The sequence below is a fragment of the Oncorhynchus mykiss genome, chromosome 19 (assembly GCF_013265735.2).
Source record: "Oncorhynchus mykiss isolate Arlee chromosome 19, USDA_OmykA_1.1, whole genome shotgun sequence".
NCBI classification, from domain to species: Eukaryota; Metazoa; Chordata; class Actinopteri; order Salmoniformes; family Salmonidae; genus Oncorhynchus; species Oncorhynchus mykiss.
The window spans coordinates 24,056,483-24,072,135 of NC_048583.1; the positions used below are offsets into that span (position 1 = coordinate 24,056,483).

Sequence of the window (15,653 nt, forward strand, 5' to 3'; positions counted from 1 at the left end):
CACTAACATATGTCCTGTTCTACTTTCTGATGCTTTCTGTGCCCACAGTTAAAGTGTAGATTATTTAAAATACCTGATTGATCGCAGAATGTTGGCACCATATACCAGCATACGACTGGGAAAAATCCGCTTGAACGCACCCCCACCTGGTAATTACTAGTGGTAAACTTGTCTATCATCCCCATGCTCTAAATTGTCAACAAAAAGAAAGCAGATGGCAGCAGCTTCAGCAGTTGTGGTTTATGATAAGAACAAAATACAAATGATTGATACAAAATTGATTTTGTTCATCTTCCTTTTGATTTTAAGTGAAAGCAGCTCTGGATATGGGCAAAAGAGCAAAACAATCATTTGCCTTCTTATGACCTCCATGTTTGATGGTATTTCCCAGTTCAAAACAACTTCACAACTGGTAATTAACACCTTCCCGCTTGGTTATGAACCTAGTATTAAGGACACCCAGATCTGCATTTGTCATTTAGCAGACACTCTTATCCAGAGTGACTTAGTGCATTCATCTTAAAATAGTTAGGTGGAACAACTATATATCACAGTAAGTACATTTTCCTCAAAATAGCTATCAAAGTCAGAGCTAGTAAGGGGTTAAAAAAAAAGAAAAAAAGCAGAGTGTTAGGCATTATTTATTTAGGGAGGGCCAGGGTGAGAAGGGGGTGCTGTGGGATTATTTCAGATGCTTTCGGATGATGGGCAGGGACTCTGCTGTCCTAGCTTCAGGGGGAAGCTGGTGACAGGACAGAGAAGAGCTTGGACTGGGCTGAGCGGGAGCTGCCAAGAGACCAGAGGTGGCAGAACAGAGTGGGTGTTGTCAAGCCAAGGTTCTTTGTACTCTGGGAGGGGGACACTGGACTTGTCAATAATGATGGAGAGGTCTTTTGAGCGGGCAGGCCTTGCCCTGGCGGAAGAGCAGCTCCATCTTGTCGAGGCTGAGTTTGAGGTGGTGGGCCGACATCCAAACTGAGTTATCTGCCAGGCAAGCAGAGATGCGTGTCGCCACGTGGGTGTCAGAATGGGGGAAGGAGAGAAGTAGTTGAGTCTCATCCGCATAGCAATGAGAGAGACCTGGTGGGTAATGACTGAACATGTGCTTTGTGTATAGAGGATATGACTGAACTGTGCTTTGTGTATAGAGAGAAGGGCCTAGAAACGAGCCCTGGGGGACACCAGTTGTGAGTACAGTACGTGGTGCAGACACAGATCCTCTCCACAATGCCTGGCAGGAGTGGCCTGCCAGGTAGGATGCAATCCAAGAGTGCAGAGGCTGAGACGCCCAGCCCTGAGAGGGTGGAGAGGAGGATCTGACGGTTCACAGTGGTGAAGGAAGCAGATAGATCTAGGAGGATGAGAACAGACGAGAGAGTCAGCTTTGGCACTGTGGAGAGTCTCCGTGACAGAGAAGAGCAGTGACCCATCTTGTCAAGAAGATCGTTCTGAGAGATAGCGAGAGAGTTGGTCAGAGACTGCACGCTCAAGTGTTTTGGAAAGAAAAGGGATACCGGTCTGTAATTTCTGATGTCAGAGTCGTCGAGTGTTGGTTTCTTGAGGAGGGGAGTGACTCTGGCAACTTTGAAGTCAGAGGGAACACAGCCAGTGCTAAGGGATGAGTTGAGGGAAGTGAGATGGTCTCCAGAGATGGTCTGAGGAAGGGAGGAGAGGGTCGAGCGAGCAGGGTGTCGGGTGGCCGGACCTCACATTGTGTGCACTTGCTTTGGGGTTACAAAATTTGGGTGTAGGGATTTTTTTTGGGGGGGATGACAACTTTATTTTAGCTGGTTTTGTGAAACAAGGCGGTACCCTCCTTGACTGGAGCCTGCCTCTTGGTAACAGGTTTTATGAAAGTGCTTCAGTTCCTCTGATTGGTGTGCTTTTTGGAGGAGTAGCCAGAATCGTCTCCTGCTATTGTGTGGCCTCTCAGAATACAAGACATGACCCTTTCATTGGAATTTTGAAAAACTTTTTATCCACAGACAATTTTACAAGTTTTTCTTTAATACATTTTTTGTCTGTGGTTATAATAATAAAGATGTCAAGCATTTGAACACAGACACCACAAAACAAAGCATTCAGTCGATTCATTCAGTATCTTTCGCTTACTCACTCGCAGCGCTCCCATTCTGAATAGACAGCAACCACAATCTCTCATAGACAAAAATGAAAATACATACATTTACACAAGAGATCCATAGATCCATTTAGAACAGATGAGCATCCACACTTCCTCTCACAAGCCAGACCCAAACCCTGCCCGAGGCAAGTAGCTACAGGAACACAGAACCTGAGACAGGCTTTTGGCATGGCATCAGGGCCCGAATTAAAAAAGTAACTCTGGGATCAGGTCCCCCCCTGTCCATATAATTTTAATCATTATGATCTAGAAGGCATGTAAAAAGCACAACTACTCAGACTCTTTGTAAATACTGGCCCAGTTCTAAATGGCTGGCTCTACAGAGAGACTGGTTGTAATACTGATCTATGTAGTGTACAGTGGACCTCAGGTCTCTCTGAACTGAACGTCAGCCCTCATGTGTTACTGAACTGTGGGCATAGTGACCATACAATCCCTTGATACTGTATAATACACACATACAGCTGAGAGGCAGTCATCCTCCGATGCCTGAACAAAGGAAGAAAAACAACAGCCTTCTTTTGATTGGGCCATGCCAAGTCGCAGCATTTCTGGTACATTTGAGAATAAGTATTTTACAGTTACAACAAGACACACACGTGCAAACACACACAAAACATATACATCTGTTTGTTGTACAGACAGGTATAATTCCTAACTTCATATCAGCATTGAAAAGTACCTACAGAAACAAAAAAATACACTGACAACACGAGGCCAGAAAGAAGTGTTCCATATTGTTTTTGTCTACAACGTGACGCCAAAAGATACATTTTAAAATGTCCTAGAGGACCTAGTATGCAGTTTGGAGGATGCCACCATTTTGACTGTCAACACATTTACATTTTGGGTAAATGTCGAGTAAAAAAAAAGGCACTGCCATTTGTTATTTTAAATATGACTTCCCAGCCTCATGCATTTCTATAATATAAATTACCTTTTTTTTGGGAGATTGAGTTTTTTCTTAAACATAGGATAATATTTTTTCAAATATATTTGTAAGCCTGCAGTCAATACAGGACATCGGCTCTTTGATAACAAAAACAAAACAAACAGAGCACAGTAAAGCTGTAGAACTTTTGTTACAGTATGGATGCCTTCGAGTTTACAAAAAAAAGTCTCGCCATCGAATAATGATGCGATATTTGACTAATGTGCAGAGTGTCTATGACCAACAAAAATGTCAGTAAAAAAAAAAACATTAAATAATAATATATTTGGAATATCAAGGTTATCCTCTAACTGTTAATACTGCAGTGTGTACAGATGATCTCTCTCATCCCAGCCTCATAGGGGAGAGTGGTAACATGCCAATGCGCTTTGGAAAATACAAATAAAACCCCCTTTTTTTTGTGTTACACAAGGTGAACAGCTTCCGGAGGAGTCAATGTCCGTTCCACTTGTCATCAGGCTACTTCACACACGCAGTTGCAGTAATATATCAATGACATTCACAGCTCTTCTGTTTACTCCCTCTGCTCCATCGCTCTCTCATAGGCACATACTGTAGTGTACACTACATTCACACACACACATAACCTCATGGGCAGTAGTGAGTGTGTAGAATGCGCTACCCTCTGCCCTGGAGTTGTTGCCAGTCTTTTGGATAGGCTACATATCTTAGCCATCCACTGTGATGTCATCACTAGCCATGCAGATGGTGGTTAGCTTGGTAAGCACTGGTTACCCATTCCCAAAGGGCTATCCCTGGACCTCCGATGCTCATAGCCGAAGCGTACCAAAGTAGTAAAGGGCCTTATCCCACAGAAATAACCCCAGATGACTCTCCATCTCAGTCTAGGTTACCGTGGCCTGTTCTATTTGGTAATATTTCAAAAGGGTCGTCGCCCCCTATCCTGTTTGTTCTGCTGGTGGCCACGTTCAGACATTTGGCCAACCAGGATAGCAAGCGTTCCCAAACCGTCAGTCAGAAGAAAAAAACGAATCCAAACAAGACACAGAGTGTCTCTCTACTCCACTATTAAATATAAAAATGTGCGATTATACTTTAGTTCAAAACAAAAATAACTATGTTAATATTTGAGATGTACTTATGGTCACCAGCCATAGCAAATTAATACATGTGGTACTTTAAATAATACATCTAAATGAATACAATAAATCACCTCTGCAACAATAGAAAAAAATATATAAATAATTTGAATCTGCTAATATAGTATCAATTTATGTGGCAGTGGCAAGTGGATCTAACTACCACATATCCACTGATGCATGTTGCATCAGTATACCAATACTGTAATGCTGCCACTAAACCAAACCGTGCCACAAAAGGGTCCATGCCAATTCATGCTTTATTGAATTTTCCTGTCACCGTCCCAGTTAAGGCCATGCGTTTTTAGTGAAGCAGTGACATTTGACTGACTATGAAACATTACTACAAGCATCAATGACATTTTGACAATAACAGATTAAAGGTTTGACTGGGGTCAACCCTACTTTATGACAAGATGGCTCAGTCTGAGAGCTTAAGTTCAATGCGCACTTGGGAGTGGGCTGTAGTTACTTTGGCAGAGGTGCATTTGGCATGAAGCTGGTTTCATCTCACTACAAGTTCACCTCCACAATAAGTCAAGTCCCTTTTTCTGAACTACAAAACTCTTAACCTTTCCTCTCCAAACCACTTGCCTCTCCCCACTGATGAACGTTTATTGCACATACTTGCCATTTCTATTGCTGCACCTATTGGCATTGTTAATGATGGATTGATTAGCTGTAGTAAAATATCACAACACCAAGTGCAGAACAAGAAAACGAGACACACAAGAATTCAAAAATAAACTAACCCAAAAAGTTGCGCAAAAACCTTCACAAAACACCACACCAAATCAGGATGCCCATTCAGGCACAATACATTAGCGTGATCTTCCATGCACAAAACACCCACTTACAGGATGGCAGTGGCTAATAACAACAGAGCATAATTCAGCTTTAAAGAGCTTATTTTACCATGAACCTACCCTTATAGCATGTCATGCAGACAACAATGAACCAAGGGTTAGGGTTAAGACAAATATTAAGACAAAAAAACAAACAAGAAATTGAAGTACAAAAAGCCTCATTCCAAGTGCCTGGCTGTCTAACTGCATTTTGCCACTAGGTGGAGTTAAGTACTAAAAAGAGTATTCTCGGGAATTTAAACTAGTTTTAAACCCTTCATGGGTTGGTGTTTCTATGCTGCTTGAGGGAAAGGAAACCTCCCCAGCAACCTTCTCGTTTACATCCGCCAAAGCTACTTCCTGATTCTCCTGTCCTCTGTGTACATCTTTTCTCCTTGATTCAGAACATCTTTGACCATCTCTTACTTCCTAGTAAAATGAGAGCATATAGCATACAACGCTATAGTACCTACCCTGGACTGAAAACACACATGTAATCCTCATTCTATTTCACAATGAGACACATAGAAAATACTACTGACCCACACTGACTAGCCCTAATTAGAGAATAGGTCACACAACGTTGTGCACCTGTTAAAGAAACTTCACTACCAAATCCAGACACAGCCCAAGCAAATTAACAGCATAAACTTTCAATACATAGTCTGCAGGGACAAAGATTAAAGAATTCTAAAAGATTATATATATTGGCCTGTCTATAACATTTACCCAGAACTTCACCACAACGCTACTACTACACAATTTTCCTGTCGTTTCAAATCAAAGTCCCTGCCTCTGACATGGATCCATCATCACTAACGTCCTCTTCTCCTTCTAAATCACTTTGTACAGACCATCCTGTGTCTCCCCACTTTTATTTCCCCTCCTCCCATCTCTTCTCATTTCTCTGTTTTTCCTTCTACACACTTCCACTTCATCCTGCTCTCCTTTTAGCGTTTTCATTTTCACACAGCTTGGCTGCTGGTAAGCGAAAGAAAGAAACAAAAAGCAAAAAAAACTATGATAATGTTGGTTGTAAACTATGATAGCTACTGTGGGACGTTAGTCTATTAAGCGACTAGTACGGTAGTATGCTACTACTTTCCCAAAATGTATTTAAAAAAATAAAATATAAGAGATAACATTCATAGCTGAAATGTATAAATGTTTCGGTACCATAGTAGCATCTTATGTAAACAATACATACATGTAAAAATGCTTTTTTTCTGTCACCTATACAGAGCATAGGGGTCTTTTGAAAAACTTCCTCCCTAAAACTCTCCCAAACAGTGAGATGAATGCCGAGGCTTCTCTCACAATGTGTCCCACTTTGATTATTTACTTACTTGTCTTGTGTTTGTTTTTGACTCAGTGAGACGTCATATGGTACGGCCGGTAGAAATGCTGACTGGTGCGAACTGGTGTGGGGACTGGGGCCGGAGAAGGGAAGTCTACAGTCTTGACTCTTATAGCATGATATACTACAGTACCCATAATGCACTACTCCCCCTTCAACTGGGTCCAGGGTCTGCCAATCGGTTGTTGGCCGATGCTGACCCCCAGCGCTGCTATATCTCCCCCAGCCCAGCAGAGGGCACTCCTCCGGCACAGTTGTGGGTAGTTATACTGGGTGGGGAAAGGAGTCTGCACTGCATTTCTCATCCATCACTGAAGCCCAGGTACTTATGAGTGTGCTGGGGGCGTAGCCGTGTTTTGTTGTGATGGTAACATGCCAATGTGCTACTGCGTTAGCCGTTTGTTAGCAGTTTTTGCGGATTGGCTCGCCGTGGCATGATTTGCAGCCCAGCAACCACCCCGGTTGACCTCTCCCATTGGCTGTGGGGTGTGTGTGTGTGTGTGTGTGGGGTGTGTGTGGGACCAGATGTCCCCGGGTCTCCTTCAGGTCCTACTCTCAGATGGTGGATGTGCGGTCAACTCCATCTAGACACACAGGAGGGAGGGACATAGGACAAACCATCAGATAGGAATAAGAATAACAACTGGACAAATACAGACGGAATGTTTCAAAACAAAAAACTGTTGCATCTGGCCTAGCTGGACAAACAAAGAGGACCTGGGTTATGTCCTAAATGACACCCGATTCCCAACATAGTGCACTACCTTTGACCGGAGCCCAATGGACTTAGGTGTCTTTGGACCTTAGAAACAAGCTATATAAATCCTATGTATTGTTATTTTGGTAATTGGTATTTTATTGCAAAAGCAGCAGCTACTCTTCCTGGGGTCCACACAAAACATGAAATATAATACAGAATATCAACAGACAAAAACACCAAGGACAGAACTACATACATATTTTTAAGGCACACGTAGTCTACATATCAATACATACACACAAACTATCTAGGTCAAATAATAGGGGAGAGGCGTTGTGCCACCAGGTGTTGCTTTATCTGTTTTTTGAAACAAGGTTTGCTGTTTATTTGAGCAAAATGAGATGGAAGGAAGTTCCATGCAATAAGGGCTCTATATAATACTGTACGCTTTCTTGACTATGTTCTGGATTTTGGGACTGTGAAAAGTACCCTGGTGGCATGCCTGGTGGGATAGGTGTGTGTCAGAACTTTGTAAGTTGACTATACAAACTATTTGGGATTTAATGTCTCATAAAAATAAGTGATGCAGTCTGTCTCTCCTCAACTCTTAGCCAAGAGAGACAGGCATGCATATTTATATCAGTCCTCTGATTACAATGAAGAGCAGTATGTGCTGTTCTGGGCCAGCTGCAGCTTTTAACTAGGTCTTTCCTTGCAGCACTGGACCACACGACTAAAACTAGAGCCCGCAGAACTTGCTTTTTGGAGTGTGGTGTCAAAAAAGCAGAGCATCTCTTTATTACCCCCAGACTTCTCCCCATCTTTACAACCATTGAATCTATATGTTTTGACCATGACAGTTTACAATCTAAAGTAACACCAAGTAATTTAGTCTTCTCAACTTGTTCAACAGCCACACCATTCATTACCAGATTCAGAGGTCTAGAACTTAAGGAATGATTTGTACCAAATACAATGCTCTTAGTTTTAGAGATGTTCAAGACCAGTTTATTACTGGCCACCCATTCCAAAACAGACTGCAACCCTTTGTTAAGGGTTTCAGTGGCTGCATTAGCTGTGGTTGCTGATGTGTATATGGTTGAATCATCAGCATACATGGACACACATGCTGTGTTTAATGCCAGTGGCAGGTCATTGGTGAAAAGAGTAGAGGGCCTAGAGCACTGCCCTGCGTTACACCACATTTTACAGGTTTGACATTAGAGAAGCTACCATTAAAGAAAACCCTTTGAGTTATATTAGATAGATAGCTCTAAATCCACAATATGGCAGAGATTGAAAAGCCATAACACAAGTTTTTTCAACAACAGGTTATGGTCAATAATATCAAAGGCTGTATTGAAATCTAACAACACAGCTCCCACAATCTTATTATTATCAATTTCTTTCAACCAATCATCAGTCATTTGTGTCAGTGCTGAGTGCATGTTGAGTGCCCAACTCTATAAGCATGCTGAAAGTCTGTTGTTAATTTGTTTACAGAGAAATAGAATTGTATTTGGTCAAACACAATTTTTTCCAACAGTTTGTTAAGAGCTGGCAGCAAGCTTATAGGTCTGCTGTTAGAACCAGTAAAGGCCGCTACCACCCTTGGGTAGCAGAATTACTTTGGCTTCCCTCCAGGCCTGAGGACAAAGACTTTCCTCTAGGCTCAGATTAAAGATATGACATAAAGGACTGGCAATAGTCAGCTACCACCCTCAGTAGCTGTCCATCTAAGTTGTCAATGCCAGGTTTGTCAGTATTGATCGATAACAATACTCTTCCCACCTCTCCCACACGGACTTTACAAAATTCAAACTTGTAATGCTTTTATTTCATCATTTGTATGTTTATTGTTGGCATTTCCTGCCTAAGTTTGCCCACTTTGCCAATGAAGTAATCATTAAAATAAGTGGCAACATCAAATGGTTGTGTGATGAATAAGCAATCTGATTCGATTAAAGAGTGAGTTGAATTTGTCTTTCTGCCCATAATTCCATTTAAACTACTCAAGTTGTTTTCCATAATTCTTTATATCATTGATCTTGGCTTCATAATGGGCGGCAGGGTAGCCTAGTGGTTAGAGCGTTGGACTAGTAACCGGAAGGTTGCAAGTTCAAATCCCCGAGCTGACAAGGTACAAATCTGTCGTTCTGCCCCTGTTCCTAGGCCGTCATTGAAAATAAGAATTTGTTCTTGACTGAATAGAGGTAAAATAAATAATAGTTTATTCTTGTTTTTGTTGAGTTTAGTCACATTTCTCAATTTGCAGTAAGTAAGCCAATCAGATGTGCAGCCAGACATATTAGCCACTCCTTTTGCCCCATCTCTTTCAACAATACAATTGTTAAATTCCTCATCAATCCATGGAGCCTGAACCGGTTTAACAGTCAGTTTCTTAACAGGTGCATGTTTAACAATAATTGGAAGAAGCAATTTCATAAATTCATCAAGTGCAGCATCTGGATGCTCCTCATTAAACACATCAGACCAACACCTTTTTTTAACATCATCCACATAAGAGTCACTGCAAAATATTTTGTATGGTCTCTTATACACTATTTTAGGCCCAGCTATTGGAACTTTGGCTTTCCTGGATATAGCCACTACGGATACAGCTTTAGAACAAAGTTCTACAGTATTAGTAAAAATGTGATCGATACATGTGGACGATCTTGTTCCTGTAGTGTTTGTAAACATCCTGGTAGGTTGATTAATAACCTGAACCAGATTACAGGCACTGGTTACAGTGAGAAGCTTTCTCTTGAGCAGACAACTTGATGAAAACCAGTCAATATTCCGGTCCCCAAGAAAGCAGACCTCTCTGTTTACTATTCACTATCAAGCATTTCACACAAACTCAGCAAAAAAATAAATATCCTTGCACTGTCAACTGCATTTATTTTCAGCAAACTTAAAATGTGTAAATATTTGTATGAACATAAGATTCAACAACTGAGACATAAACTGAACAAGTTCCACAGACATGTGACTAACAGAAATGGAATAATGTGTCCCTGAACAAAGAGGGGGTCAAAATCAAAGTAACAATCAGTATCTGATGTGGCCACCAGCTGCATTAAGTACTGCAGTGCATCTCCTCCTCATGAACTGCACCAGATTTGCCAGTTCTTGCTGTGAGATGTTACCCCACTCTTCCACCAAGGCACCTGCAAGTTCCTGCAGGAAGGGTACCACATGAGGGAGGAGGATGTCTTCCTGTAATGCACAGTGCTGAGATTGCCAGCAATGACAACAAGCTCAGTCCGATGATGCTGTGCCACACTGCCCCAGACCATGACAGACCCTCCACCTCCAAATCAATCCCGTTCCAGAGTACAGGCCTCGGTGTAACGCTCATTCCTTCGAAGATGAACGCAAATCCGACTATCACCCGTGGTGAGACAAGACTACGACTCGTCAGTGAAGAGCACTTTTTGCCAGTCCTGTCTGGCCCTGTGACGGTGGATTTGTGCCCATAGGCGACATAGTTGCCGGTGATGTCCGGTGAGGACCTGCCTACAACAGGCCAACAAGCCCTCAGTCCAGCCTCTCTCAGCCTATTGCGGACAGTCTGAGCACTGATGGAGGGATTGTGCGTTCCTGGTGTAACTCAGGCAGTTGTTGTTGTTGTCATCCTGTACCTGTCCCGCAGGTGTGATGCTCGGATGTACAGATCCTGTGCAGGTGTTGTTACACATGGTCTGCCACTACGAGGACGATCAGCTGTCCATCCTGTCTCCCTGTAGCGCTGTCTAAGGCATCTCACATTACGGACATTGCAATTTATTGCCCTGGCCACATCTACAGTCTTCATGCCTCCTTGCAGCATGACCAAGGCACGTTCATGCAGATGAGCAGGGACCCTGGGCATCTTTCCTTTGTTGTTTTTCAATCAGTAGAAAGGCCTCTTTAGTGTCATAAGTTTTCATAACTATGACCTTAATTGTACCCTCTGTAAGCTGTTAAGTGTCTTAACGACCGTTCCACAGGTGCAAGTTCATTAATTGTTTATGGTTCATTGAACAAGAATGGGAAACAGAGTTTAACCCTTTACAATGAAGATACAGTGCCTTGCGAAAGTATTCGGCCCCCTTGAACTTTGCGACCTTTTGCCACATTTCAGGCTTCAAACATAAAGATATAAAACTGTGAAGAATCAACAACAAGTGGGACACAATCATGAAGTGGAACGACATTTATTGGATATTTCAAACTTTTTTAACAAATCAAAAACTGAAAAATTGGGCGTGCAAAATTATTCAGCCCCTTTACTTTCAGTGCAGCAAACTCTCTCCAGAAGTTCAGTGAGGATCTCTGAATGATCCAATGTTGACCTAAATGACTAATGATGATAAATACAATCCACCTGTGTGTAATCAAGTCTCCGTATAAATGCACCTGCACTGTGATAGTCTCAGAGGTCCGTTAAAAGCGCAGAGAGCATCATGAAGAACAAGGAACACACCAGGCAGGTCCGAGATACTGTTGTGAAGAAGTTTAAAGACGGATTTGGATACAAAAAGATTTCCCAAGCTTTAAACATCCCAAGGAGCACTGTGCAAGCGATAATATTGAAATGGAAGGAGTATCAGACCACTGCAAATCTACCAAGACCTGGCCGTCCCTCTAAACTTTCAGCTCATACAAGGAGAAGACTGATCAGAGATGCAGCCAAGAGGCCCATGATCACTCTGGATGAACTGCAGAGATCTACAGCTGAGGTGGGAGACTCTGTCCATAGGACAACAATCAGTCGTATATTGCACAAATCTGGCCTTTATGGAAGAGTGGCAAGAAGAAAGCCATTTCTTAAAGATATCCATAAAAAGTGTCATTTAAAGTTTGCCACAAGCCACCTGGGAGACACACCAAACATGTGGAAGAAGGTGCTCTGGTCAGATGAAACCAAAATTGAACTTTTTGGCATAAAACGTTATGTTTGGCATAAAAGCAACACAGCTGAACACACCATTACCACTGTCAAACATGGTGGTGGCAGCATCATGGTTTGGGCCTGCTTTTCTTCAGCAGGGACAGGGAAGATGGTTAAAATTGATGGGAAGATGGATGGAGCCAAATACAGGACCATTCTGGAAGAAAACCTGATGGAGTCTGCAAAAGACCTGAGACTGGGACGGAGATTTGTCTTCCAACAAGACAATGATCCAAAACATAAAGCAAAATCTACAATGGAATGGTTCAAAAATAAACATATCCAGGCGTTAGAATGGCCAAGTCAAAGTCCAGACCTGAATCCAATCGAGAATCTGTGGAAAGAACTGAAAACTGCTGTTCACAAATGCTCTCCATCCAACCTCACTGAGCTCGAGCTGTTTTGCAAGGAGGAATGGGAAAAAATGTCAGTCTCTCGATGTGCAAAACTGATAGAGACATACCCCAAGCGACTTACAGCTGTAATCGCAGCAAAAGGTGGCGCTACAAAGTATTAACTTAAGGGGGCTGAATAATTTTGCACGGCCAAATTTTCAGTTCTTGATTTGTTAAAAAAGTTTGAAATATCCAATAAATGTCGTTCCACTTCATGATTGTGTCCCACTTGTTGTTGATTCTTCAAAAAAATAATACAGTTTTATATCTTTATGTTTGAAGCCTGAAATGTGGCAAAAGGTCGCAAAGTTCAAGGGGGCCGAATACTTTCGCAAGGCTGTATGTGAAGTTATTTGGATTTTTACAAATTATCTTTGAAAGACAGGGTCCTGAAAAAGGGATGTTTCTTTTTTTGCTGAGTTTATTATTTAGATACTGACTTATCACTTGGTGGCCTATAGCAACACCACAAAAGAAAAGGCTTTAGATATGCCAAGTGAACCTGCAACCACAACACTTCAATAACACTTGACATAAGATCTTCTCTAAGTATGACAGGGATATGGCTCTGAATATATACAGCAACACCTCCCCCATAAGCATTTATGTGTCTCTTCTATTGATGTTATATCCTTGTATTGCACTGCTGTATCATCAAATGAATTATCTACACGAGTCTCAGAAAAGGCGAATATATATGTTATCTGATGTTAGCAAGTTATTGATTTCATGAACCTTATTTCTAAGGCTACATTTATTATTATGGGCTATTTTCAGCCCTTTCTTGGGTAGCTTAGAGATAGACATTCTGAAGAGCAAACACACAAATAAAATCTACATTCAGCAGTCCATTGTGTGTGTGCCCTGCGGGGTTGAAGCTACGAACTCATAGGCTTGGCTCTCTCATCCCATCCAGGCTTCTGGGAGGGAGGGTGGACAATGCGCCTGTCCTATGGATCAGGGTGCATTACATACAACAATTTACTATTATTGGAGTTCCTGTGTGGTCGAGGGTCTCATGACATTCCAAATGGAACCCTATTCCCTATATAGTGCAATACCTTTGACCAGAGCTCTATCGGCACTGGTCAAAAGTAGTGGACTATAAATGGAATAGGGAGAGTTATGTAGGCCCATGTTAACAATGCACCAACCCCTAACCCTTACCCCCTGTGGCACTTTCGGAGATCTGGAGATATGCTAATAGTGCCACCTTTCCCTGTCATAGGCTTGATGAAATGTTCACCATAATGGATATCCAATCCTTTCAGATCTACAGAACTGCCTAACAGGGTAACGTCTGGAAGCATGTCAATATTAGGGAAATTACTTGGCAGCTTTCTGTCAAATTGGTTAAAAGAGAGTTTGGTCATTTTTAGAGCTGACAGATTTCTATTGGACAGTATTTACTCGATTTGTAAATAAGGGCACGGGGTTATTCCATTCACAATGAGTACTTTGGTTCTAATTCATATTCTGTGGATTCAGTATGTTATAGAGAGAGAGAGAGAGAGAAAGGAGGGGCAGAGGGTTACAGTAGAGAGGAAGGGTCCAGTCTGGGACTGGCACTCCTCAGCTAACCACCTCTGCTCTGGGCCTATGTGTGTGTCCACCTACACAAAGCGGTGCTTGTCCATCCTAGCTCTGCGCCGAGCACTGAGGGCCACTGTCTCTGCCTCTGTGCTGGCGAGGCCGGGGAGAGAGAAAACAGCCCCTTTATTTAAAACTAAACTCCACTTCACATGGGAATGGTTACTGCGATTATCCATCTCCCTTCATCTCCTGTCCACTCCACCCTTCTATCCTCGTGTGGATTAATTGTGGAGACACACCCTGGCTACAGCCAAACATGGGCTCAAATACTATTTGAAATATTTCAAGCAATTGCTTTAGCCTTCCTGGAGGGCCTGTTCTATTGCAGGTTCAAGCAAGCACAGCTAAAGCATTTGAAATGATTTTGAATAATACATGAACCCAGGTCTGGCTACAGGCAAGCCATCATCTTTGGGGAGTTGAGACTCTGGATGTATTCACTGTATGTTGCTGGCTTCGTTAGTTTTACGGTTACATTCTGACAAGACATATGAATGTTCCCGATGACTTGGCAAATGACTCACCCGTAACTTATTTTTTCCTTTAAAACCTCTACAGGATCAGTGGGTCCCCCGCGGGACGGTTGCGCTAACGTAGGCTAATGCGATTAGCATGAAGTTGTAAGTAACAAAAACATTTCCCAGGACATAGACATGTCTGAAATTGGCAGAAACTTAAATTCTTGTTAATCTAATTTCAAAGATGGTACAATTTTTTTTTTAAACGCATGTTTTTTTTCCTTTGTATTATATTTTACCCTACATTAATTTACGTTTCCACAAACATCAAAGTGTTCCTTTTCAAATGGTATCAAGAATATGCATATCCTTGCTTCAGGGCCTGAGCTACAGGCAGTTCGATTTGGGTATGTCATTTTAGGCAAAAATTGAAAAGAGGTTGAACAGTTTCTGGGTAGAGGGAATTCCAAATGTTGACACTCCTTTTGTCTGTTTGTTTGTGCGTGTATAGAGGGAATTCCAAAGTTGACACCTTTTGTCTGTTTATTTGCGCATGTATACACTGATTATACAAAACATTAAGAACACCTGCTCTTTCTATGACATAGGCTGACCAGGTGAATCCAGGTAAAAGATATGATCCCTTATTGATGTCATTTGTTAAATCCACTTCAATCAGTGTAGATGAAGGGAAGCAGACAGGTCAAATAAGGATTTTTAAGCCTTGAGACAAGGATCGTGTATGTGTGCCATTCAGAGGGTGAATGGGCAAGACAAAAGACTTAAGTGCCTTTGAACAAGGTATGGTAGTAGGTGCCAGGCGCGTTTGTAACAAGAACTGCACCGCTGCTGGATTTTTCATGCTCAACAGTTTACCGTATGTATCAAGAATTATCCACCATCCAAAGGACATCCAGCCAACTTGACAACTGTGGGAAGCATTAGCCTCAAAATGAACCAACATTCCTGTGGAATGCTTTTGACACCTTGCAGAGTCCATGCCCCAACGAATTAAGGCTGTTCTGAGGGCAAAGGGTGTAAGGGTGTGTGTGTGTGTGTGTGAGTGAGAGAGTGAGCGCGCGTGCGTACAAGTTTCTTTCTGTGCATGTGCACACGTGTGAATAAACCAAGTGGTACATCAGATACAGTACTGTGTGCATTGACTAAGAAG

General features: G+C 42.1%; 1 protein-coding gene across 3 annotated transcripts in view; it reads right to left on the reverse strand.

The window, feature by feature from the left end:
- Positions 1–1,889: 1,889 nt before the first annotated feature.
- The window catches only part of LOC110497537 (protein Smaug homolog 1), a 101,361-nt gene continuing 87,597 nt past the window's right edge, over positions 1,890–15,653 (reverse strand). For all 3 annotated transcript variants that reach the window (XM_036954474.1, XM_021573682.2, XM_021573684.2), the window contains one exon: positions 1,890–6,981. In XM_036954474.1, coding sequence (XP_036810369.1) covers positions 6,953–6,981 — 29 coding nt within the window. In that variant the 3' untranslated portion in view covers positions 1,890–6,952. The remainder of the gene's footprint in view (positions 6,982–15,653) is intronic.